Source organism: Rhamphochromis sp. 'chilingali' (assembly GCF_963969265.1).
Source record: "Rhamphochromis sp. 'chilingali' genome assembly, chromosome: 2".
Classification (NCBI taxonomy): Eukaryota; Metazoa; Chordata; class Actinopteri; order Cichliformes; family Cichlidae; genus Rhamphochromis; species Rhamphochromis sp. 'chilingali'.
In genome coordinates, this window is record NC_137930.1 from 56,401,109 (window position 1) to 56,426,018 (window position 24,910).

Here is a 24,910-nt window from a genome sequence, read left to right on the forward strand (position 1 = left end):
GAGGCTGAGCACAAGTCTTCTATATCATGAGATAAGGTGTACTGGCTGTGCAGATGAACAGATGGATGAACATTTGTACACATAAATTCTTATGGACTAAATTCAGTTGCATTCTGTGCATTGGGTTGTTTTCCTGTACAAACTTTAATCTGTTCAATTTTCCAGTCTAATGAATAATACATGTCATAAGCTATTCTTAATTTCTTAAGACAAAATTTTATGGTACAATGCACCCCTCATTGACCCACCCCTCATTTCCATGTGTTTCTCAAGGAAAATGTGAAATAGGTGCATTGATTCATTGAAATGTGCAAACATGAATGAGAATGCAACATGCAAGGTAAAAACTGTTCGTACAATTCTAATGAAATTTGGTATGACCGCCTTTATTCTTCAGCAGAGCATGAACTCTCTTAGGCAAGCTTTTTTTGTCATTTCTTCATGTAGGTTTCAGGAATAGTTCTCCAGGCTTCTTGTAGAGCACTTAATAATAACGAGCATGGTGTGGGGAGGCCAATCTATGACTGATAGTATGCAATTGTGTGTGTAGAATCATTGTCATGCTGTTAAATGAAGCCACTGTCAATCAGACAATTTCCAGATGGTTTTACATGATGGATCAATGTATGACGCTATTTTCTGTTGACAATGCGATACATTTTGACAAGAGTCACAATACCACTGACCTCAAACTCCAAATCATGGCGGAGCCTCCACTATGCTTTACACGTGGCTGTAGATGGTCACTATCGTACCTCTGTCCTAAACTCCTCCTCAACAATCTAAACTAAAACCTTCAAATCTGGATTCATTCCTTAATAAAAAGCTGTTGCAACTGATTTTAAGTCCAACTTTTTCTTTTTTAAACTCAGATCTGCCACTTTTTCTTTTGTCCTCCACTTGTCCAGTTTCCTCAGAGTGTTTAAGGACACACTGCACACAATGCCAAGATATGCCACGTTTTTGGCCAATAGCACTTTGGGAATCACCTTGCTGGTGCAAAAATATTATGTTATGGCCATCAAACGGTGTTATCTTTGGCATTTTTCATTGATTCAACTAAAGAAATAGGCACAAATTATTGGTTTTGTGACAGACTGCTAATAACAAGGTGCCAAGCGATATATTTCTGTGAAAGACAGCAAAGACTACACTGAAAAATGACTGAAAAAGTAGCCAAAGTTAAAAGAAGAACTTTCAAGGACCTTCAGAAAGCCTGGAGAACTATTGCTGCAGGCCACTTTAAAAATTACAAGAAAGTCTGGCTCCTTGGAAGCAAACTATAAAGAAATGAGGGGTGGCTCAAGATTTTTTACACAGCACTGCATAAATGTCTCACTGATATCAAATCCTTCTTACCTTCTAACCTCTCATTGCCTATAAAAACATTTTCCTTTCTCAGATTGTATTGTTTTCCACCAGATAAAAGATAAAAATAATAAGTGTGCACCAAATATACAGTATACACAGTCAATAGTACCACCCAGATCAATTATTCCTGAGAGATTTCACTCATGCACACAGATGTTAACTCGTGGGTTAATAGAGGAATCGTAAATTTTGACTGCCAACAGTTGAGTCTATTCAATGTTTTGGGGGCAATATATCCAGGACATATAGATATATTTCTCTGGAAGTAAAAACTTTATTATATTTGAACACAATAAAACAACTGAAGAGGTTACCAAAGTCCAGATGCTATCAATATACCACTTTTTTTTAAAATCTTTTACCCATTGTACTGGATGCACTGAAGAGAAACTTAAGAACTCTCCAAAGTCAGTAGGACTGAATAAATTTATACAAGTCCATCCATAGTTATTGTGCTCATTCATACATTGCCATTCTTAGAGGTGTGTTTTCTCTTTGCAGCTGAATCATATCACATTTATTTAAATTAATCTTTAGGGTTCAAGCACAAGGGCAAAAACCATTGTAGCTCACCATTATTTACACCAAAGGTGTCAAACATAAGGCCTGAGGGCAAAAATCGGCCCAGCCTACTGGAATGATTTTAAAAATGTGATGGAGGACCTAATTTTCAGGATTTAAACAGCTGTTTCTTAAGTTTTCCATCTTTTCTTCAGATGAAGACCTTCCTCATGATCACTGATGTTACAACAAAGTTATAGATAAACAATTAATTTTGAGTAAGCTTCCAGTTTTTTTGTTCCTTTCACTATTATAGAAATGACAGTTTATTACAATGGGTCCACAGTAATTATAAAATACAACATTTTCTGTGAATGACCTTGCAGAACTTTTTCTGAAGTTTTACACATTTCTTGCAATTTATGCTGAAAGAGTCGTGATGACAGAGCAGAATTCCTTTGGTGTGCAGAAAAACTGAGATGCACAGTTGACATTGCACTTCTTTTTCTATTATTAAGATATCTCATGGATCAAGTGGGTAGTTAAACTTCTTTGCACTCATAGAAAGGAGTGTTTCACTCGTCCAGCCCACTCAAGATCAAAGTGGACTGTATGAGGCCAATGATATAAAATGAGCTGACATCCCTGATTTAGACTGTTCAGTTGTCCGGTAATTTTAATATAAAGCAACTGCCTTCATGTCGCTTTTCTTGTATAAATGTTTATAGTTTGATTTTTCTCTCTCTGTTACTCGAGGTTGGCAGGGTGTGGACTGCTCCATCCTCTGTTCCAGTGGTGCCTGGGGTCTGGGCTGTAATCAGACATGCTTATGTAGCAACAGAGCTGCATGCGATCCTATAGATGGCACTTGCACATGTTCTCCTGGTTGGAGAGGAGAGCACTGTGACGAGCCCTGCCCTGTAAGTCTGTCTTTCTTTCTTTTTAACTGAGAGATTGATGTGAAGACCCAGCTAAATCTTTTGCATCATTGTGCTGTATTTTAGAAGAGTTAGATCAAGTTTTCTTATTATTATCGTCGTTGTCAGGAGGGTACGTATGGGTTGGAGTGCCGTGAGCGCTGCGACTGCAGCCACGCCGATGGCTGTGACCCAGTGAGCGGTTATTGTCGCTGCTACCCTGGCTGGACAGGTTTGTACTCCTTTTTTCACAACAAAATCACAGTAGTCTGTCTTTAGGAGCAGAAGCGGCCCGTCTTTAGTAGTTATCTTCATTAGCTGAAAATCAAAGACATTAGATGCCAGTCAGACACACTGATTTACCATAACAGGAAAATATGCTGCAGCATTCATGGCTTGTGCAGTACAGTATGTTTACAGAATGTCTACACAGTGTTTTGTTAATTAAATGTTCAATTTGATTTGCCACTGCGCCGGTGGCATAGCCGAATGAGAGATGTTGAGAATTGAGCTCTAAATTAATTCTCTTGGCTGGCACGCTGGAAGCTGCTATGCAATCATGCTTATATTATATGATGCCGGCTACACACAAGGACTGAACTGAATCATCAGCTAAATATTTGCAAACTGAATCAAATAATTGGCCCACATTGCTCTCAAGATTTTTAGATATGTCTTGTGATATTGTTATTTTTGGTTCTGTTTATTAGAGTTTGCATTTTATTGGGAAATTTGATTAAACCAGCTGCCGCGTTTATTCACCAGAGTATCAATCGTTCTTTGCTATCACAAGCTCTCCACTGGAATCTGATCCCCTCTAGATGCAATAGTTTTTCGTTTTTTGGGGGGTTTGCACGTCCATATGTTCGCTCTCTGTTTCTTGTCATTTAAACCATTTGCTTACAGGGAAAAAGCTTGGAGGTTGGAAAGTATGAATGTCACAGCAAGGGTGAGAGTCATTATGCTCAAAAATGAAGCGTCGCATCTGAATGTCAAATACAGGGGGCTAGCAAAGGACCTGGTCTCTGAGCTTGGGCAGAGAGGTGCAGTCGGAGAGGGAAAAAGATTCAGCAGGAAAGGTCAAGCCTGTGAGCTCTCAGCATCCCACTCCATTCAGCCTCCCGAGCTTCGGGCATTTATTCTGGGAAACAATGTGGGTTTTATTATCTGCAAGAATGGAGCCGGCAAAACGGGCCTCTCATGCTCTGAATCCCGCACAGGTCGGGACCATCTGTCAGCCTTAATTGAGTCACCAGGGTGCAGAGCTGGGGGCAGCGTGCAGCCCAGTGGGTCGGACAAACACACACATACATACTTAAATTGCAGCGGCTTGACAGCGGTCTCTCTGAAGGAAGGAGCACCTAGAGAGAGGGCTATGTGGGATTCGTCACAGGACTGAGTCAGGGATGGAATGAAATGTCTGTTTACAGCTATTTTTGTAAACACTGTCATATCACTGAGTGTGCCAGGGTTGGTATTGCATTCTACTTTGCTGTCAACTTGGTGTTGGCTCTATTGTGAGGCTTGCCTAAATTGTCAAGAAGCTTGACTTTAGGAGTGTGCGCGCTTAAGTGGCTAGGCCGACTATGACCCACAGAATTGTTACTGAACTGTCGTGAGCCTGACATCAGCCAACAAAGATTTAAAAAAGTTCTCTGACTAGACACTTGATGCAGAGGGCATCGTGCTAGACCATGTTAAATAGACCTTTGCCTTTTATTTCTGTAGAGATTCTGGTCCATGACACGAAGCAGGTAATGTGATGTGTGTTTACATGCACTAGGAGAGAGAGAGTTAAAAAGGGAGAGAGAGGTTTGCTTCGCTGTGCTCACTGTACAAATTGGATAGTAGGACCTCTGGCACTTCTCAGCGAAAAGCCTCCTTTGAAGAGACTTCAGTTCTGGCTTCTTTCACTCTTTCTTCTTCTCCCTCACTAGGCACCCAAAGCCCCTCTGTTTGTCACCATTAGACTGAAAAATGTGATGCTCTGTCCGCATTCATTTTCTGACAGTAAAGCCAGCCACTGTTTTTCTTTTTTTTTCCTGCCTGCCCTAGCAGAACCTCAAACACACTTGCACAAGCCTTGCCCTCCTTTTGATGTCCATGGCACAGCTTCTGACTTAATCACTGCGACTGTACCCCCCACACCCATCTAGCCCCCCACTCATCAGACTTAACATTTCCTATCCTATATAGCCTTAAGGTGCCATGGTTACCGTATAACATTAGTCCCCAGAGTTTAGTCCAGGTTTAATTCAAAGGTACTGCACTAATGCCGCTTTAATTGCCACACCATTCTCAGATATTCTCGCTCAAAGGAAATTTCAAATGAGGCTTCGAACTGAGGGCTGAAGCTTGAAAGGTTGCAGAGTTTGCATGCATTTGTGCGACTGTGTGACACCGACCGTGTGCATGTGCAATTGCAGGGCTATGCCACATTTTCTATACCCGGCTGTATACATGTAGAACGGCACGCGTGAATTTTTTTTTCTGAAGGAAAACATGGCGCTCTGATGGGCATGCTAATGCATTCACAGTGAGAGCCCTGTATGGATGCAGTGTTTTGCATTTGGTTGAAGCCACAGAAAAAAAAAGACACTGTGACACTTGCAGACTGTGGTCTGAGTACTTCCCTTCAGCTCCATGCACTACCCTTGCTCTGCTGAAAGAGAATGGGAGACAAGCTTGGCCTCTCTTGAGACCCAACCCTGTTAATCAACACAGTGCACTGGCAAGGAGCTCCAGTCAGATCAAAAATAAAATACATTTGGAGAGGAGAAGCAGAGTGTGAAAGATGGGCTGAAAAAAAACACCCTCCAAACTGCAGCTTCTTTATTCAAAACTAAAATAAGTCAATGATTCATGTTAGTTTAATAACCCTGAAAAGATGTGCAATGATCAAGCATTGCGAATGCTGCCCCTTAATGATGTGTTTTTACAGATGGCACTCTGTTTAGAATTTATCAGCTTACCAGTCTTTTGCCTTCTTAATATGCATTCACTGAAGATTTGGTAACATGCCTGCAGGAATCCACTGTGATAATGTGTGCCCACAAGGCTTCTGGGGACCCAACTGTTCAGTCAGCTGCTCCTGTCAGAACGGAGGATCGTGCTCTCCCGAGGACGGCACATGTGTGTGTGCACCTGGATACAGAGGGACGTCCTGCAAAAGAAGTGAGCCTCTTTCTCGAAGCAACTTCTTTTTATCTAAACCCTTAGGAAATAAATCTGTTTCACTGAGACCATCATACTTGCAAACTCCATCACAGCACTGACCTTGTTTGATCTTTGAAGAATTGTTGTTGGACATAACTGCTTGAGTGTAAACCCTTCATCACAGCTATCATGTAATCACAGTGTCTTTGCCCCAATGGCATTCCCCCAGACACATAAACATACACACACACTGACACACTTCTCACCCCCTTCTGGCACAGTCCTCAACAACCACCTCACAGTGGGAGACTCACAGTCCTCGCCTGAGGCTCATCAGAGGGTATGCTCACTGGGAGTGCCAGCGCTGGTTTCCGAATGGGGTCTGTCTGAAGGTGCTCTCAAGTGATGAACTCACTGATTGGGAGTGAATTCACTGTCTCAAACCTGTAAACATCAATTTGAGTGGAGAGACTTAAACACGCCGTGTGTGTGAGAGACAGAGAGGGGAAATGGTTACTCCTCCAAACTCAATATTTACACAGATAATTTTCTCGTCAGCTAGAAACCTCGTAACTGCAGTTTTGCACTTTTTCCCTTACTGAAATATTGTTAACTAATTGCATGCTTCTCCAGAGGATGATAAAAATGCACCACACCTGGTGCTTAAAATAAAATCCACTGGGTAAACTTAACATTGCAAGTTTGTCAAGCTACAACTGAGGTTGTTTTGTCAGTTTCTAAAAGGTTTCTATTTTAGAAATACCCAGCTGTCCCCTGACAGTTTTCTCCGAATCACTGGCTGTGAAAATAGTGTAAGTATTCCTAAGGCGCTCTTAGAATGTGTAGCGCTGGAATGAAAATATGTTTTTAATATAAATTGCAGCTTTTTATAATGGTTGCACAATCTTTGCATAAAGTGTTATATAATAACTTCTGCACCACCGTTTATATATCTCTCAGTTCACATTCTTTCAATGAAATTTGCATTATTAACACAGCTGTGTGTCTCCTCACATATATAGATCATCAGGCTGCTCTCATGACTTGACGTAAAACAGACTCACTATGCTCTTAACTCGTTTACTATTCTGTCTCTGGCTGCAGATAAAATGGCAGTGATTACAATGGAGACTGACTTTTATACTTTTCCCCTGCCTTTGCTGTCGCTCCTTGTCTTTTCTGCTTTACTTCTCGCAGCCTTGATTTTTCTGCACTCCCTTGATCACTCTTGTCATGCTTTGTTTCATTACTATATACCTCTTGTTTCATCCAACGCTGGTGACTGATTCTCTGTCGTCTCTTGCCACACTCTGCTGCCTCCAGTCTGCTCTCCGGGGTTCTACGGGCACCGCTGCAGCCAGTCGTGTCCACAGTGTGTGCACAGCACCGGGCCATGCCATCATGTCACGGGCCACTGTGAGTGCCTGTCTGGCTTTACCGGCTCGCTGTGCAACCAAGGCAAGTAGTCTTCTATGTCCTTTTGACCTTTATCCTGCTCTTTCACGTACAGTGAAATTCATTCACTGTGAAGTTTGAGTGTTTTTTTTTTTCTTTTTTTGTTGGTTATTTTTGAAAATGCCTTTGTATAAAATACAGAAATCTGTAAGGGAATAATACTGATCATGTTGTTCCTGTACATTTTGTTTAAGTCCTCTCTTTGCACACTGGTCCTAATAAGATGACCTGCTGCCTCTCGCACTAGCATCTTAGCCTTGAAACTTTAAAATATGACTATTATCGATGCAACCTAAGCTAAAAACAAAAGTAAACAAAAAAAACAACCTTCAACAGAGGATGGAAAATTGCTAAGAGCCACATTTTTAGACAAAGAATATTTTAAGTAAATTTTGCTGTCCCCTTGCCTAATTCTGCAAAAGGAGCTGTATGTAAATTGCTTTCATTAATATACAGACAAAGAAATGCACAAACACACCTGTTTCTATTGTTAAACTTGTTTTCAAGGCAACTTTTCTTTTGTGGCGTTACTGAGGATGTTATATGAAAACAACTTGGTTTGGCACTTTTTATTCCTTATAAGCGACATTTCTCAGCAACTACTTCTTGTAGCGTCATGACATCTTGATAAATGTTTTACAAAGAGGGTTTTGTTTTTTGCAAGACGTTTAGCTATATGTCTGGTCAAAGAGAACATTTAGTAGGAAACTGAGAAAGAGAATGAATGTATACTATGTGTGTGTCACAGTAGTTTTTGTCTCCACACTGTCCATCCATTGAACAGCGTGCTGATTTCAGTTCATTTGTGTGACAAGGTATTGTATTTGTCGTGTCAGTGGTTCCACATTAAAAATGTTCTCCGCCGTTCTGAGAAGAGATACCTTCACACAAATGCGCTGTAGATTTTTTTCCTCTAATAATTTACCTCTTTTTTTTTAATAAATTACAGATAGGCGATGAGGAATTTTTGAATTCTCTTTCATGGCTTTAAGCAATGTCTTACAAATAAAAGTTTAATAGCTTAGCTGAAGGAAGAGGGAAAAGTAAAAGCGAGAACGAGTCCTAATTTATCTGAACCATAATTACTGGTGAGCGGGCGTTAGGCGACGAGGGACAGAGGTGGCCATCATCATGCACATTATCCTCTTGTTGAGCCCCATTGTGTCCTCACTTGTCCTCTGTCCAGCACACAAAGTCCCAGCCTAATGAAGCTCTCCCAGTGAGCTGAGGCTTGAATCCCCAGAAGCAACAGTATGGGGGAGCCAACCTCATGGCTTAATGACAACCTGCTTGAAAGAGGTTGAAAGAGCTCTCAAGAAGAGGGAAAAACCAGTTGAAATATAATCATTAAAATCACCCCCCATGATAATGAGTCAGACCCATCTCTTTCACAGCCTGCCACCTTATCAGATATTCCTAACGGTGGCTATTCTTTTATGTGAGACGTTTATTGCATCTGCTGGCACTGCAGCTCCCTGATCCTGATACTGAGATACACCTTGGTTTAATTTGTCCCATGGTCCAACAAGGAAACACAAACGAGGTTTCACTGGAAATAATATTTCTTATTGAAGAGTGCCTGGATGCATTGAAATATTAATTTCATTAAAAATGTATACAGTGGTCTGTGTACATGGTCTATTTTAATTCTTTGGCACATCACTCATTCCACTCTAAGCAGTGGAAATGGGGCAGTTGTGCCACAGGAGGCAGTGACTGACTCCTCCTTTTGTTTAAGCAGATCATTTCGTGTCCACTCAAATAAAAGGATATCATCCATTAGAGGAACATGTTTACACAACCTTTTCAAAAAATCAGTGTGTTTTCATAAATGTGTTCACAGTAATGTGCCTAAGTTTAGTGTCATAATGTTAATGGGTTTTTCTAATCTTAAAAGAGGCAGAGCAGTTTTTTTGTTTATTCGTAAAGTGGTGTGTTGTTTCTTTCTGTTCTGCAGTCTGTCCAAGTGGCAGGTACGGGAGAGCTTGTGCCGAGATCTGCCTCTGCACCAACAACGGCACCTGCAACCCCATTGATGGCTCCTGCCAGTGTTTTCCTGGCTGGATAGGAGAGGACTGCTCTCAGGGTATGGCTTCCTTCCTTCCTTCATCCACTCTGTAATTTGCTCATTTGTCCACTTTTCCCACTCTCATTGTCTGTCTCCACTCCTAATTTCTCTCTCACCCTTACCTTCATACACATTAATCATCTTCATGACCCGGCGCACAGAGAGAACTAACCTCAGCACCAGCTGATGTAAAACACACAGCTTGCTTAAATGATTGTTGTAATACATTATGCTCTTTGATTTACAGAACTGTAGGCCAAAGATCATTAGCAGAACTTTGAGCTGCCATGGCATGGGAAATTGATGTGTGTGTGTGTTTTTTTTAATTGCATTAACTATTAAACTAAAAAAAAACAACAACTAACGATCACACGGGTGATAATCCATACATATTCACCTGACAGCAATTTCCAACACTACAACTTGTGGGCTTGTGGAGGGTAATGACAAAACTGGATTTTCTTCCAAATGTATCATTTTAACATATTGTATGAAAGCGTGGAGAATGTCTGGACTTTTCCTCAAACATATGTGTTATGTGATTCATGTATGCATGTCTAGGACGTAGTGTATGTAAGGGAGAGTGCGTGACCATGAGTTTGACTGTGTCTCTGGCGTCTGCAGCCTGTCCCTCTGGGCACTGGGGCCCTGATTGTCTCAACTCGTGTAACTGTCACAATGGAGCCCAGTGCAGTGCCTATGATGGAGAGTGCAGGTGCAGCCCCGGCTGGACCGGTCTCTACTGCACACAGCGTGAGTTTCTCCCATCCAGTTAGTAGACACACAGTGTCATCTACTGGCAGTCTAATAGAACTGCAGCAGATGACAAGTGAGAAACAATGCTTTTTTTCTGATTACAAGGAAACTGGATGTTTTTATCTATTTTTTTATTTTTATTTTTTTAAAGCGAGAGAGAGCAATAGCAGAACAGAACTAATGGTCATTTCATTAATGGTTGTAATACATCCCAGTCATTTACCCAGGGATAGAGCAGATCATCAATATCAGTCCACTAATTTGAATTTCCATTATCCATCACCTCGAGGGGTTTATTCAGTATTGTTTGCAGTGTGGAGCTCCTGCTATTGTGCATGAAAATTACATTTGTTTTCCCCTCTCTTCTCTCATATAGATTCTTACTATTTGCAGTTGTCTTCTTCTTTATTTCCACCTCTAGGTTATGTTGACAGCATAACAGCATTTTCTGCAGAAGCAGGAAATGTTTCATTTCAATTCATTCACATTGTCTCTTATTGAGTATGCAGCAGAGACATTGAGTGATATTGATTTCCTCGTTCCTTTGCGATTTGACCTTGACTCTCTATGTTGTCTTCCCTTCTCTTTGTTTTCACCACTCCTCCCACCCCAACATTTTATACATCTCTGTCCCAGGCTGTCCTTCAGGGTTCTACGGCAGGGACTGCTCCGAAGTCTGCCGCTGCCAAAACGGTGCAGACTGCGACCACATATCTGGCCAGTGTGCTTGCCGAACCGGCTTCATTGGGACGAGCTGTGAGCAGAGTTGAGTAGGCACAACACATTTTAGCTCTGAGCAAAATTACCCAGTAGATGAGTGTGTGTTCTATAAACAGTTTGGCTCCCACTCTGTAAGTGCTTTAATTTTGATGGGTGTAATAATGTGCCTCTCTGTCATGCAGAGTGTCCCGCTGGTACATTTGGATATGGTTGCCAGCAGCTATGCGAGTGCCTGAACAATGCTACCTGTGACTATGTGACTGGAACATGCTACTGTAGCCCTGGCTATAAAGGCATCCGCTGCGATCAAGGTGAGAGGTGATTGAGATGGCCGAGGCTTTACGGGGTATTATCGCTCAAACACAGATGTGTATGCATTGTTTAAACGACCCACTTTTTCTGCTTTCTCTGTAGCAGCTCTGATGATGGAAGAGCTGAACCCATACACAAAGATCAGTCCAGCACGAGGCTCCGAGCGCCAGTCGGCAGGGGCTGTCATGGGCATCATCTTTCTCCTCCTCATCATCATGGCCATGCTTAGTCTGTTTGTGTGGTACAGACAGAGGCAGAGGGACAAGGGCCATGAGATCCAGCCAAGTGTATCGTACTCACAGGCCATGCACATTACCAACACTGACTACTCTCTGTCTGGTAAGAGTCTTGCATGTGCATTTTTCCATCACTTACAATATATGTAAGTGATGGGATATTACACCCCATGCAATATCACTAAAATGGGAAAAAATGTAAAAAGGTATCATTTTGCTTTTGAACCTTTCTGTGTGTAAATCCTCAGAGTGTGGCAGTACTGTCGCGATGAGAACCAGTGCTCCTGAGATCAGTCAGAGCCAGAACAGCAGCAGTAGCAGTGGCCAGTGCTTCTCCAACCCTAGCTACCACACCGTGGCTCAGTGTAATGTGGTCTCAACCATTTCCAGCAACTTGGACGGCACTCTGACCCTCAAAGTATGAACTCCCTCCATGTCTTCACACAAAATTTCTAAATTACATGCTGCAGTACAAAATCAACACTACATTGTCTTTTTCTTTTCACAGTCAAACACGCTGAAGAGCAGAAATGGGTCTGAATGGAGGGCCTACTGCAACCTCAATGACCTGGGTCAGTTTTCTTCTCTCCCTTATTACATCGCAGTTCGTAGATCTGGAATTTGGACTTTACAGAGCCAGCAATTCAAGGGCAAAAGACACACGTGTCGTTCTCACACACCCTTTATTGGCGCTAACCTGCTGTGAATGAAGATGAACCAGGGGTCTCTTGTTAGACATAACCTTTGCTCTGATTTTGATAAGATATGCAGCGAAAGCAGTGGTGCGAAGATGAATAGGGGTCACTATGAGCTCATTAGTCCTCTTTCACTTCCCCTGGTGGCACATTTTTCTATGAAGGCTTACATTGGGTCAAACACTACACTCACATAGGCTGTGAACGATAGAAAATTAAGTGTGGCATTTAAAAGGAGCATATTAGCATTTCATAAATGGTTTATAACAAACTAAAGGGTAGTTTGATGTAAGCACATCAAAGTCATTTTTTTTTGTATTACTGGTAATTGTCAGGTAACCATTTGTAAGTGGAGAATAAGGTGTGGTGCACAGATAATGAATGACAGTGTGAGCTGTTGTAAAAATACTGTATTATTAATATTATTATTTTCTTTACTGCTTATGTCCTACTTTAGGCACGCTGAACACTGTTGCAATGCATTCTGACCCTGAGGCGTCAACTGCTGCTGTTCTGTCAGATGCCACTGGTGTCCTAGAGATACGCACAAGGTGTCCTTTTTGCTTTGTTGCCGTGAAGTGCTGCAATATAAGATGCCAAGAGATAACTGGGCCCCTTTTTAAAGACTGATAAAATCCTCAGTAGGAAGTGATTGCAGTCCATGTCCCCTTTGGGAGCGTTTGTCTTTTGGACTTTGTTTTGCTTTATTTTCTATCACTGAATTCAATTTTGCATCCACTCCCTGGTTAGGCTTAGGCTTGCTTAACTTTAGAAAAGTGTGCACAGTCCTTTACTAGATTCAATACTGTATGTGACAAGTTTGGAGCGAGAAAGCAGTCTTAGTCTCGTTATAACCAAGTGGGTCATGCACAGACACCAGAGGACACCTTGTGCATATCTGTGAGATGCCAGCAGCTTTGACAAAAAGGACAGTGTTCAGCGCTCGGGGAATCACAATAGGCTGGATGTCCATTCAAAAACCTAATATCTATAATTAATTCTTTGTCATGCTTGACTTTAAAAGTCGGAGCCCCCATTTAGTTTATACGTACAAAGCACATCAATTATATTGGGAAGTCAAAAAGTGGTTTTTATTTACTGAGCTATGAACTGTTGTAGTCACAGTACTTGGCTTTTTCTTTTTTGTGGTATTTTGTTGTTGGCAGTAACTTATCACCATCATTTTCTTCCTATCCTTTCAAAAAATAAAAAAATAATAATATTTCACTATAATGAGACGTCGCCTGTCAACCTTCACACGTTCTGGGAATTTAATGTGATGTCTGACTTTGTTGTTTTGACATGTTTACAGATGTTCAACAGGGTGAGGCACAGACACAAAGAGGCTCCAGGAAAGGTAAGAAATGAATAGCAGGGACAGTTTGCTGTGTGCTGCATGCGTGTCTGTGAAGACCTATTCTGCATATGGAATCCTGTTCAGCTTCACTAGCAGCTAAATTACAAAATCCTTTTATGCTTAACAGCCCATATATCCATTTTCCCATTTGGGTCGTGTTCCCCTCTGAGACAGCTATTTCTCTGACCCAAAATCCCACATCCATATAGTCTCTGTAATTTATGTGAAAACTCACTGCACTTTGGACAAGATCATGGTGGGCTGAGGTTTTATTCCAACAGTAATTGCTCTCTATGGCTCCGTGCCTGATACGTCATTTTGTCTTCCACACTGTTCAATCGGTGGTGAATGTGAGAAACCCAAGGGTGTGGAGAGTGGTCTGAAGCAGCTTTGCTGCGGTCTCTAATGAGCCCTCTTATCAGTATGATGAGACTGTTATGGATGAGACGAGTCCTCCACTCTCTCCCCTTTGTACTCTGATTACTACGTACCACCATTAGTCACCTGTCCGAGACAAAAGAAGTTCAGCTTCTTGAGAATGGCAACGAGTTTCGCTTCCATTCTTCTGGTCACGCTCTGATACCAGCTTAAATTTTAGTCCTTTAATATCAGAGTTCAGTATGTACGCCATTGTTAAAAGTCAGTGGCAGGCACTTCATCTCTGTTGATACTAAATATGTCCTTGTCTTGCGGCAGCTGCAGATTACATCAAGAGCTCCATGTGCAGCAACAGCTCCTGCTCCCTCAATAGTGAGAATCCTTATGCTACCATTAGAGACCCACCAGGGCTGGCTTGCAAGCACACAGAGAGCAGCTATGTGGAGATGAAATCCCCCTCCCACCGTGAAGTGCCCTTTGGAGGCACTGCCACCCTCCTGGGCAGTGCAAGCAGGAATGTCTATGATGTTGGTGAGTGCGTTGTTGGAGTGTTGTGTGTGGAGCTCAGCAGGGTCCTGCAGCTTATGGCCTCTCTGGTCATGTCCCATACTGTGATCCTGTACAGAATTTGTACGCCTTGATAAAAGAAAATATATGTGGTCTCTGTTGCATGTACCTCTCTGGTCTCTTTTTTTCCCTCAGCCTGTGCCTGACACTTTACCTTCTTATGTATCTCTCCCACTTTTTTTCCCTTCCTCCTTCCCCAAACTGTGACAGAGCCGACAATGAGCGTCCTGCAGGGGCCCAATGGAATGGCCACCGGATTCTCCCAGAGCCCCTACGACCTTCCCCGCAGCAGCCACATCCCCAGCCACTATGACATACTACCCATGCGTCACAGCCCCACGCACACACCCCCACCGCCTCCAGAAAGCCCCAGCTCTCTGCTCTAGAAGGAACGCTGTCCTCCGGGCCTCTGACTGCGTGCCGGCATCTGGGAAACATCCAGCCACCTTTCAACCAACGGCCCTCCCTTTGTCTCTGTGTGTGTTCGATTAGATACTGACATGCTGAGATGGAAGGACAGCCACAGCTCTTCTGGACCCTGCTCTCTTTAGCTCCCTCACTGGTGCCCATTCTATTGCCCAGAGAGAGGAAACGGGGGAGATAGAGTGTCCCACACACCAGCGATCATTCACTCATTGTATTTTCTTATATAATTGATCACACAAACTGCTGGCTGGCCTCTTTATGGACCTGCTGAAGTGGAACAATATCTTTCCAAGCACCCTGTAAGACAGTATACATGGAGTGGGTGGACAGTTTATTTACCTGGAGAGAGCTCTCTTCACTCTGATTTTTAACCCATCATATAAGTTTACATTCAAGGACAGCCAAGCGTTTATAAAGTCCCCGCAAAACACAAGTGATTTTCTCCACAGGAAGGAAGGTTTAACAGCCTTCACCATATCTAAGCAGGCAAAGATCTGCTATGTATAGTGTTTATGAATTTTCTCTGTGAAGCAGCTGCATATCACAGCACAGCTGCCACAAAGTGCTTACGATCATCTACTCCGAAGTGAAGAAAAGCGCGGGCAAAGGTAGCGAAACCTCCACTAAATGTTAATTTAAGGAAACTTTGCTGTGAGTGAGCCAAGTCTGAGGAAGCATGGATAAATAGTAAAATATTGTATTTGGGTTTTTTTTATTCACTGTTATCCAGTAACAATCACAGTTAATACTCATGTGATCTCTGTGTCTTACTAAAGAGCTTCTCTTAGTTTTAGTGTTAATGAGGCCCAGTGTATCTTGAAATGTATTCAGGTCATCAGTGTTCATGCATTTATTGCATTGCTGAAAGTAACAGTAAGTCTAAAGTTTGGATTTTTCTCCCCACACTAATGAAGTGATCTGATCTTGTGTTGTTTTGTACGTGAAAGCTTCTTCTTCTTTCTTTTTTTCTTGCAAATGTTTTGGTTTACATCTTTTTTTAAAAATAGTGGGTCATAAGAAGAGTTTGCTTAGACTTTTTTTGTATTTATAAATCTAATTGGTTTTTTTTTGGATTGTTTTATATTAGTGATGGTGTTCCTTTTTAAAAAAAAAAAAAAAGTCTGTGTTATTCTAGCATAAGAAAAAAAATGAGCATGGATACCCGCTGATGTAGATAACACAATTTATCTTCTTGTGAAATTATCGGTGTCATTTTGTGAACTGTTTTTGAAGTCACTTAAAATGTTCTCACTCTCTCTGTCAAATTGTAAATTGAAAAAAGGGAGAAAAAAAAGGCTTTCACATGAGCAGTTTAAGACCCACAAATATCCTGTGCAGTATTTACAAAAGGGAATTATATGTTTAAAAAAAGAAAAAAGAAAGGGAAACAAATCCATTTCTAAATCTAAAATTTATGTTTGTATCAGGCTAAAAGAGCATATTTATTTATTTATTTATTTATTTATCGAGATGAATTTGCTCATTCACTATGTGAATTCCATTTCACCCTATGTAGAAGCAATAACATGTTGACAATCGATGCACAGACAGCGTTTCATTAGTGCTGAACATTATCCCATCTTTGACCAGTGTGGTGACCAGTGGATCATAAACCATGTGACTATTTGACCTCCGAGGAAGGTTTTTCTAGCTGCTGTCATATCAAAGCAGGTTGTTGTTTTGGTACAAGTTTCAAATTAAATGCCTATTCTGCCATCAGAAACCCGTTTCAGTCAGGTTAATACCCTTAATGAAGGGTTCTGGTCTGGTGAACAACAAATCTTATCAGGTGGCTTAATGATGAGTCTTTGGGTGAAATTCATGAATAGAAACTCTGTTAAATCCTCCGATGTTATATGCTGTGCGCAGACTGAAGCAGAAAGGGGACAACTACATGATTTAGACCAGCGATAGGCTTACTCGCCACCGCAGGGCGCCGGCTGACCCGTCGACTATTTTAAAATTCACTGTATAAAATTGATTGAGTGGTCTCCACCGTTGCGGGGTGTTGCATGAAGGCTTTTAAACTTAACAAAACTTCAGATGCCCCTACTGATTGCGCTATCAGCTTGTCAGTTTTATTCATTTAATCTCATAAATTCTACTTTTTTATCATTTAAACTGGCCCCTGGCCTCCTGTCATTCTAAAGGAGCGACCTCCAGGCAAAGCAAGCTGATTTACACCATACGTACACTTCAGCTCTGCACAGCATGTAAATTTATCCGCTACACCACAGAGGAAAATGTTTTATCCTTTATTCTACCGCATTTATTGTACTTTCATTAGAGTTACTTGACAGCTATATAAATGAAATCACAGGAATTAAACATTTTCTTTTGAGTAATTTCCTGATCGACTGTGCAGACGAGTGAAAAACAGAAAAGCAGGTTTTTTTTACTGCTACTCTATGTGAAAGTGTGTAGCCTGTTTTTCATCTCTGACTGCGCCCAGGATCGCTGATGGTTGTAATTGATGCTCAGAAGTCTACTTCATGAACACGATAGGCTGAGATGATGACCTGTTGGAGTTAAGTAAAGATACACATTTTTGGAGCTGTTAAGTTTGTCTCAGTGCACGGGGTTTTTAAATAATTTACGCTGTTGGATCACCAAATACATTTAATATGACTAACCGTATCTGTCTATATGAAGTTATAGAAATAACTCTGTGTCTCTCAAGTGTAAAAGGCCATAGTGCTTGCTTTACTAAAAAAAAAGAGTCATAACTGTCATAATTACCGGAACGTGGAGAAATTGCAGGGTGTCGGGTCACTATTACAAAGAATTAAGGAGCGGGTTTTTTGAGCTCCACTCAATTGACAGCCGACAAACCCTGAGTGATGCCCCACGGAAAGGAAATGCAGTCACTAAGTCAAGGAACTAATGGACCAAATACAGCCGGGGACTTTAAAGAGAGCTAGAGTGGAAGAAAAGAAGCATAAAAGGAAGAGGTGGTAGCACGGTAAGCACTTGAGAGATGTCGATTTTTTTTCTTCTTCTTTTTGGCTTGCTGAATAGCCTTTCCGAACTGAAATACTTTATGTGATTTCTCAGAGGTCAGACCATGTAGAGAGTTACAGACGGCAACAAACCTTCATTTGACTAAAAGCTGGACAGATACTGAATGCTTAAAAGTTCTGTGCGTTCAGATGCAGGTATCATTATTGCTGCTGGGGAGCGTGTGCTCTCTTTCAGCTGAGTCACTGTGACAGACAAAAAGAAAATGTTTCTAATTTCCAGAGTCTTGTTCTGCCACCTATATGAATATTACATCTCAGTGTAAAGCGTGCCATCAAATATGCAACTATATTAGTGGCACATTCGCTTCTGTCCACATCTGTTCTCCATTAATCCTAATTTAACAGTGTCAGCTGTCTCACGGGAAGTCATTTGTTTCCCTTTAAACTACATTTTATACAAAGTATTGAAATAATCTTCACAGTTGAACATATTTCTTCTCCTTTATTACTGCTAGTCTTTCAGTGGGCAGTTAAAACTTGCAGAGAACTTTTTGGACATTTTCACTTTGTTAACAAGAAGCACTCCAAGAGCACAAACCTCTGGCATGGCAGCTCATTCTCTGGGTAGTATTTACTTTTAGGGGAATAGTGTTGTATTCTGTATATATTAATTTTTCTTTTCTTTGTTCTTTTCAAACTACTTTAAGAAATTTGTTGTGCAGTAAAAATCAGAGAAGGGCAGCTAGACAGATAATGTAGGCGTAGGTAATGATCAATAAATCAAACAAGGTATTGATTTAGGAATAACCAGCTCGTTCTTTTTCTTGATAATACTTTCTTTTAAGATGTAAGAAAGGCAGATGTGAAATGTGAAAGTGAGGTCAGAGGTCAAATGTGACATGATATTTGGATGCAAACTGTAATGCCATATTTAAAATCCACGTATACCAGAATCATTTCCTAAATGTTACCAGTATAAACAAAGGCGGTACAGATTTAATGATGAGGTATTTGATGAAACTTTGAGGTTATTTGACTAGAGTAACGAGATATTTGTATATCCCCATATGTAATTCCATGTTGTCAATGCAAGCAAAAGCAGTACGAAGCATGGGTTTAAATAACACTGTATAGAATTATTATCACTTTGACCTGCAGTTTAATCTAACAACTGTGAGGTCAGAGGTCATATATGACATATTAAAATATTTTTACAGTAGTTTCTATATGTTGACACATCTCACTTATAAGGATAATTTTTTTTCTACGTTCTAAAGCTTTTTTTTTTTTTTTTTTTATCATTTTCCGACTGATAAATCATTCATTCGACCTTGAAGACCTTGGTGGATGTAAGCCAAATTTTAATGGATTGTTAACATGACCCCACTCTACAACCCTACCACGTTTTATCAAAATTCATGCAAAGCTGACAAGATGACATGCAAACGCTACCAAAAACTACACACGACACAAACTCGTTGCAACTGGTTAAATGTGAGCGGTGTCATTGGTTTGATTCATATGTGTGCATATCTTTGGTCTGCATCTTACAACGTTGATAAATCTTGAGCTGAAGAACTTCAGGGCTTTTTTCACTTTCTAATGCAGTCCTAAGGCGTACACCTTTCTGGTGCATTTGCCTGTCAGCTCTATCTCTCGCAAAAGCTGTTTTTCACAGAAGCTGTCATAGAGTGGGGAGGGAAGAAAACATCTACATGTTCTGAAAAGCTGCACCTGGATGCTGACCACGCTGCTGCAGAATAACCTGTCACTTTCACTTGAGTCTGACATCAGCTGTTGAGAGCCAGGGAATAGATTTATGTCTGCATGAAGCATTTGAAAAGAGCAACACACAACAACTTCTGATAAAGTTTCTATTTTTCCTGGTGAACTTCTGATAGCAGGATCAATTGTGGTGTGATAGCGCTCTCATTTAAGTATGCACCATTTGACTGCACTCTGCTGTGGCTAAATCCATAGCAGAGCTCAGCTGCCGATCTTTATTGTGGTCACGTCCTGCTACAGGAACTGTGATTATCCATCAGACCAGAGCTGGATCTTTACTTAATGCACAATCACTATTCATCCCAGTGAGGTTGATCATTTTCACTCCCTCTGTGTCTGTATATAATTCAGATGAAAACCAACCTTGACACTTCTAACACTGCTCAATAACTAAATAAGCCTGTTAACAAAGTAAAGGTGGGAAAGGAAATGACATAAGATTTGTCTAAATCAACTGGTGAGACCTGTTAATGGAGAATTCTATGAGAACAGATGTTTCCATATGAGTTCAAAGCTCAAGGTTTAAAGAAATTACTATTTTTATGGAGACAGAGCAACCACATTACTACAACCCTGCGAGTGCTCAAGGCTAGTGAGTCCTGCTATGTAATGTTGCACCTCGGTCTATAATGCTTTTTTTTCACAGGTATTGGTTGAACTAAGGAGATTTACCCTAGAGTTGAACAATCTCAGTCATAAACTGATTTTGTGCTAGGCCTGCTAACTGTGGTGAACTCACAGATGTGCAGTTGCACTTTTTAATTTAAGTGTTATTAGGTACTCTTTGCAGAAAGATCATCGTTAAATTTGTATATTCAGATCTAAATTAATTGTATTTCAAAAAGATCTAATGCAAGATGTTTCATCAGCAGCAGTTTAACATAGTATTACAATTACATAAGTGCACCTCCTGGAAAGGATTTGGAATGAAAGATCACTAAATTGTGGCTGTAGACTTAATTTAGACATGGTTAGGTCATTATTACTAGTGTGGACTGGAGACATTGGAATCGCCCTGAGGTTTACATACTCACATGTGCCTCAAAGACGAGCAGAAAACGGAATGAAAATCAATACCTGCGGTTCTTGCAATTACACATGTTGACCACCAGGAGGCAGCCGAGTGCTGGTGAGAGCGGCATTGAAGTAATTCTGCCAGTCACAAGTAAGTGCCCAAGTTTTGTCTTTTTATTCCGGTCTACAAGGGAAACAATACATCCGCAATAAATATACACCTTGCAGAAACAAGATGTGTCACGATTCACTCTATGATTTTAGTAGGTCGCTGACACGTGGTTCCATGGTGTAATGGTTAGCACTCTGGACTCTGAATCCAGCGATCCGAGTTCAAATCTCGGTGGGACCTGAAAAGTTATTTTTCTTTAATTCTCGTTTTTATTGTAAAATGTCTATAGTTTAACACACAGGATTCTTTTTAGGTCTATCAATACTTATAAAATAGATTATAATATATCTAATATCTATCGTTTCAGCTTACTAATGGGAAATTACAAACAATCTCCACAGTACGAAATAAATCCTTTCTCCTCCGTTTATATTTCAGTTGCAGAAGGTATGCAATATTTTGACTCGTTCACTATTTACATGCACTCACACGTTGCAAGTTTTCTTAAGAGTCTGACGTGCATATATTTGTAGAAAAACATAAATCATTTTAAAAAAACACAGTTTTTGAAAGTCTAAGTCAAATCACTGACTCACTTCCCAATTTTGTCAAGGGATTTTTCAACTAAAGAACACAAACTTTTTCCCTGATGGTCTGAAAAACTGTATACTTCTGAAAAAGTGTGAGTGAGTCAAGGAGCTGATTAGACTGGTGCTGCTGGCATGACCAGCTGATGATCAAGTCAAGTTGGCTTTATTGTCACTTCAACCATATACAGTTTAACAGTACACAGTGAGGCGAAACAACGTTCCTCCAGGAACCAAGGTGCTACATGCAACATAAATTTACAACATAATTTAACAGAAAAACTCTAAACTAGCTAACTAAGAGGCCTAGTTAGCTGGCTAGCAGAGACAAGACAGACTGACCTAACATAAATTACAACATAACTTAACAAAAAACTATCTAACTATCTAAGGATGACTTTTTTTTTTTTTTTGATGATGACCCCTTTCCAAGCTTGAGGTGTAACGTAGAATTTTTCAACAACACTTTCTTGTCTAATGTCCTCCTTGTAATGATGTTGGTCAGGGCCTGGTGGCGCCAGTGTCCGGCAGCCTTGCCTCTGTCAGTGCGCCCCAGGGTGGCTGTGGCTACAATGTAGCTTACCATCACCAGTGTGTGAATGTGTGCGTGAATGGGTGGATGACTGGATATGTAAAGCGCTTTGGGGTCCTTAGGGACTAGAAAAGCGCTATATAAATACAGGCCATTTACCATTTACCATGTTCATTTTCGAAACAATTTTTAATCCTCTGGAGGATGTCATCAACAATAGTCTCATGCGATCAAAGACCAGACATCATTATATGGTAATTTCACCTGGATTTTTCTGATCTGATATTAAATAAAACTCTGTCTATTGCCTTTAATGCAAGGCTAACAAGGCAGACCAATTCACACTAATGGCTGATTTCAAAGCTCAACAATAACCCCAACACAGCTGGTCCCCCCCCCCCCCCCCACACACACACACTTTTTTAGCCTAGCTGTTATCCTGAATCAAATCAGAAAATGATAATCCTTTGAAATGTATTTGTTGCTCAGTCTGTTAGTCGTTTGCAAGGTAGGCTCATACATTAGGTTGGATAAATCACCCTTCCTTCCTTCCTTCCTTCCTTCCTTCCTTCCAATGTGTAGATATTGCAATAACACGTTTTTTAAAAGAGTTGTTTTAATTTCTTCCCTCATTTTTTTTTTTGATGTTGTTGTTTTGGGTTTTGGTTTTTGTAATAACTCATCAGCTGTTGCCATGGATGCGATGTTTTCTTGTTTGACAGCAGCAGCGATCTCAGTGATTGTCAGCTTTGGAGCTTGCTTGTTATTTCATTGTGGGTAACACATACAGATACTTAATGTTCTGTTTTTCTGCTTTAGCCCTTCAACTCATACTGAGCTATTTGCTGAGATCAAGAAATGTCAGGTAATGTCAGTACTCCACATTCACGCTTCTGCAAAAAGCCCAGTATGACAGCTGTGTTGTGCTTTGACAGGAAGAACCTCACTTCATCTTACTTGAACTTAACTGTGTTTGTAACAACACATCTGATCTTGGATTGCAAGCAATTTATGTGAAGTCACAAAATAATTATTTAGTCTTCTCTAAAGTGACGGCGCTGCTGGTAACCAGTGCAGTAATAAATACTACATAGCTCTTTGGCAGCTCCAGGTGTTTGTGGGTGGGAAGCACCATCTGCTAAAAATACAAATAAATGCCTAGTCAAGGCCCACAGTTGTTTTTGTAAGTTTTTAGTTAACACTGTAGCATAACCATGAAGTTAAGAGCACAGAGCAGAGAATTTAGTGCAAGCTGACAGAAAAATGGTATGTAATATTCTCAGGCAGTTCGACTTAAATATCCGTTTGGACCGTTTGGACCTTTGTGATATATATATATTTTCATGCTAAACCAAAGTGTGATGATGATCATTTAGCTCTGAAGAGCATTTTGATTTGTTGAGTTTAATGACTTAACATCAATAACTAGGCCTTTACATAGAAAACCTGGTCACTTTTAACACCTGTACAGTACCTTTGAAATACCAACAACAGCATATCTGCTAACTGCCTAAGAATATATCAGATATCTTGTTGTTTTTATGTTTCTTCAAGGGTGCAGTCGGGGTGTGTGCCTGCAATCTCACAGAAACAAATGAAAAGCCACCTACTGTCTGTTGCTAATGAATACATTATCCAATGTGAGCATGCAGCTTGTCAAACACATTCACGCCACAAATCTTATATCATGTTTTTCATCTAGTCTGCACATCTCAGCAATACCATGTTGAACATTTTTGATGTAGTAGCTGTCTTCAGCCTATAACTGTTTTTCTTTTAACAATAAAACTGCAGTGTTGCCATCCTTATCTTGGAGATATAATAAGCATTAAAAAGCATTAAAGAGACAATACCATATCTGAAACTGGAGTAAATCAGAACTATGCGTTCTATTAATTAATTAATTAACTATTAATTTTCCCAAGGGGCTCCATGAGAAGCTGCAACTTTTTAAAACTACTGGTGCATGTATTGCTCACCACTGGAGCTATATGGGGTTTCCCAGTATTAATATGTGGTCATTTGTGAATTTCCACCAAACTGTGTGTCTTAGTAATCGCCACACAAGGGCAGCAGAGGGCAGGACTGCCAGGGTTTATGCAGAGTAAAAGGTTACAGTATACTGTAACTTTTTACTCTGCATAAAACCACTTTCATTGGGTATAACTGAACATTAAACAGCTGAGTGAGGAAAAAAACAACAACAACCTTTTGATTATCATGTCATAGATGAGTTCATGTGATATATAAAATTGTATAATAATAATAATAATAATGATAATGTGGTGAAGTTCAGAGTTGTCTGGCAATAAAGTATCATCATCACCACCATCATCATAATTCCTATATTTATTGCAAAAATTATATTAATATAATTAGCCTAATATATGTAATATTCTCAGATTATACTGAATGCACTACCAAAATGAATAAGTGTTTCTATGCCCCTTTTCCCTTTAAGAATAAAATAATGTACTTTGCTTATTAAATCAAAAGAGTCTTGTCTGTCTTTGGCGATGGGTGGGTGGGGGGTTGTGGGCCTGAGCGGTGTGGATGACTACAGTTAAATCCTGGAATACTGTGTCACTCAGTAGATTTAAATAAAACTAGGTGTAGCTCATCAGAATTTATTATTCCTGTTCGTATGCAAGAAGTTTCACAGAGCTATCAAATGAAAAGAAAAACAGTTTTAAGCTTATTGCGGTGATATAAATAAGTTGTAAAAGTAAAGTTATACTGTAATATTTCTATCAGAGACGTTTTTTATGTTAGCTCAATAACAAAAATAATAATAATAAGAAAGTAAAATACGTTTTTATTTATATAGCTCCTTTCGAGATAAATATAACAAAATCATTCGCGACAAAATGCGACTAGTACAGCTTATGGCAATAATAATACTCTTTTGGTGTGGTAGCGCTTTCGGAAGTTGTGCAGTTCCGTATAAACCTGTTTCTTCAGAACCACAGACGTTTTTCTCTGTCACAGCACTGTCATCAGTGACG

At 40.3% G+C, this 24,910-nt stretch overlaps 1 protein-coding gene across 1 annotated transcript in view; it reads left to right on the plus strand.

The window, feature by feature from the left end:
* megf11 (multiple EGF-like-domains 11) overlaps positions 1 to 16,505 on the plus strand; it is an 86,115-nt gene extending 69,610 nt beyond the window's left edge. The window contains exons 14-27 of the mRNA XM_080867127.1: positions 2,629 to 2,792; positions 2,919 to 3,021; positions 5,817 to 5,963; positions 7,269 to 7,403; positions 9,358 to 9,486; positions 10,093 to 10,221; positions 10,861 to 10,989; positions 11,127 to 11,255; positions 11,359 to 11,595; positions 11,741 to 11,910; positions 12,001 to 12,064; positions 13,500 to 13,544; positions 14,241 to 14,453; positions 14,700 to 16,505. Of these exons, the coding sequence (XP_080723253.1) occupies positions 2,629 to 2,792; positions 2,919 to 3,021; positions 5,817 to 5,963; positions 7,269 to 7,403; positions 9,358 to 9,486; positions 10,093 to 10,221; positions 10,861 to 10,989; positions 11,127 to 11,255; positions 11,359 to 11,595; positions 11,741 to 11,910; positions 12,001 to 12,064; positions 13,500 to 13,544; positions 14,241 to 14,453; positions 14,700 to 14,875 (1,970 nt within the window). The 3' untranslated portion in view covers positions 14,876 to 16,505. The remainder of the gene's footprint in view (positions 1 to 2,628; positions 2,793 to 2,918; positions 3,022 to 5,816; positions 5,964 to 7,268; positions 7,404 to 9,357; positions 9,487 to 10,092; positions 10,222 to 10,860; positions 10,990 to 11,126; positions 11,256 to 11,358; positions 11,596 to 11,740; positions 11,911 to 12,000; positions 12,065 to 13,499; positions 13,545 to 14,240; positions 14,454 to 14,699) is intronic.
* Positions 16,506 to 24,910: the final 8,405 nt, after the last annotated feature.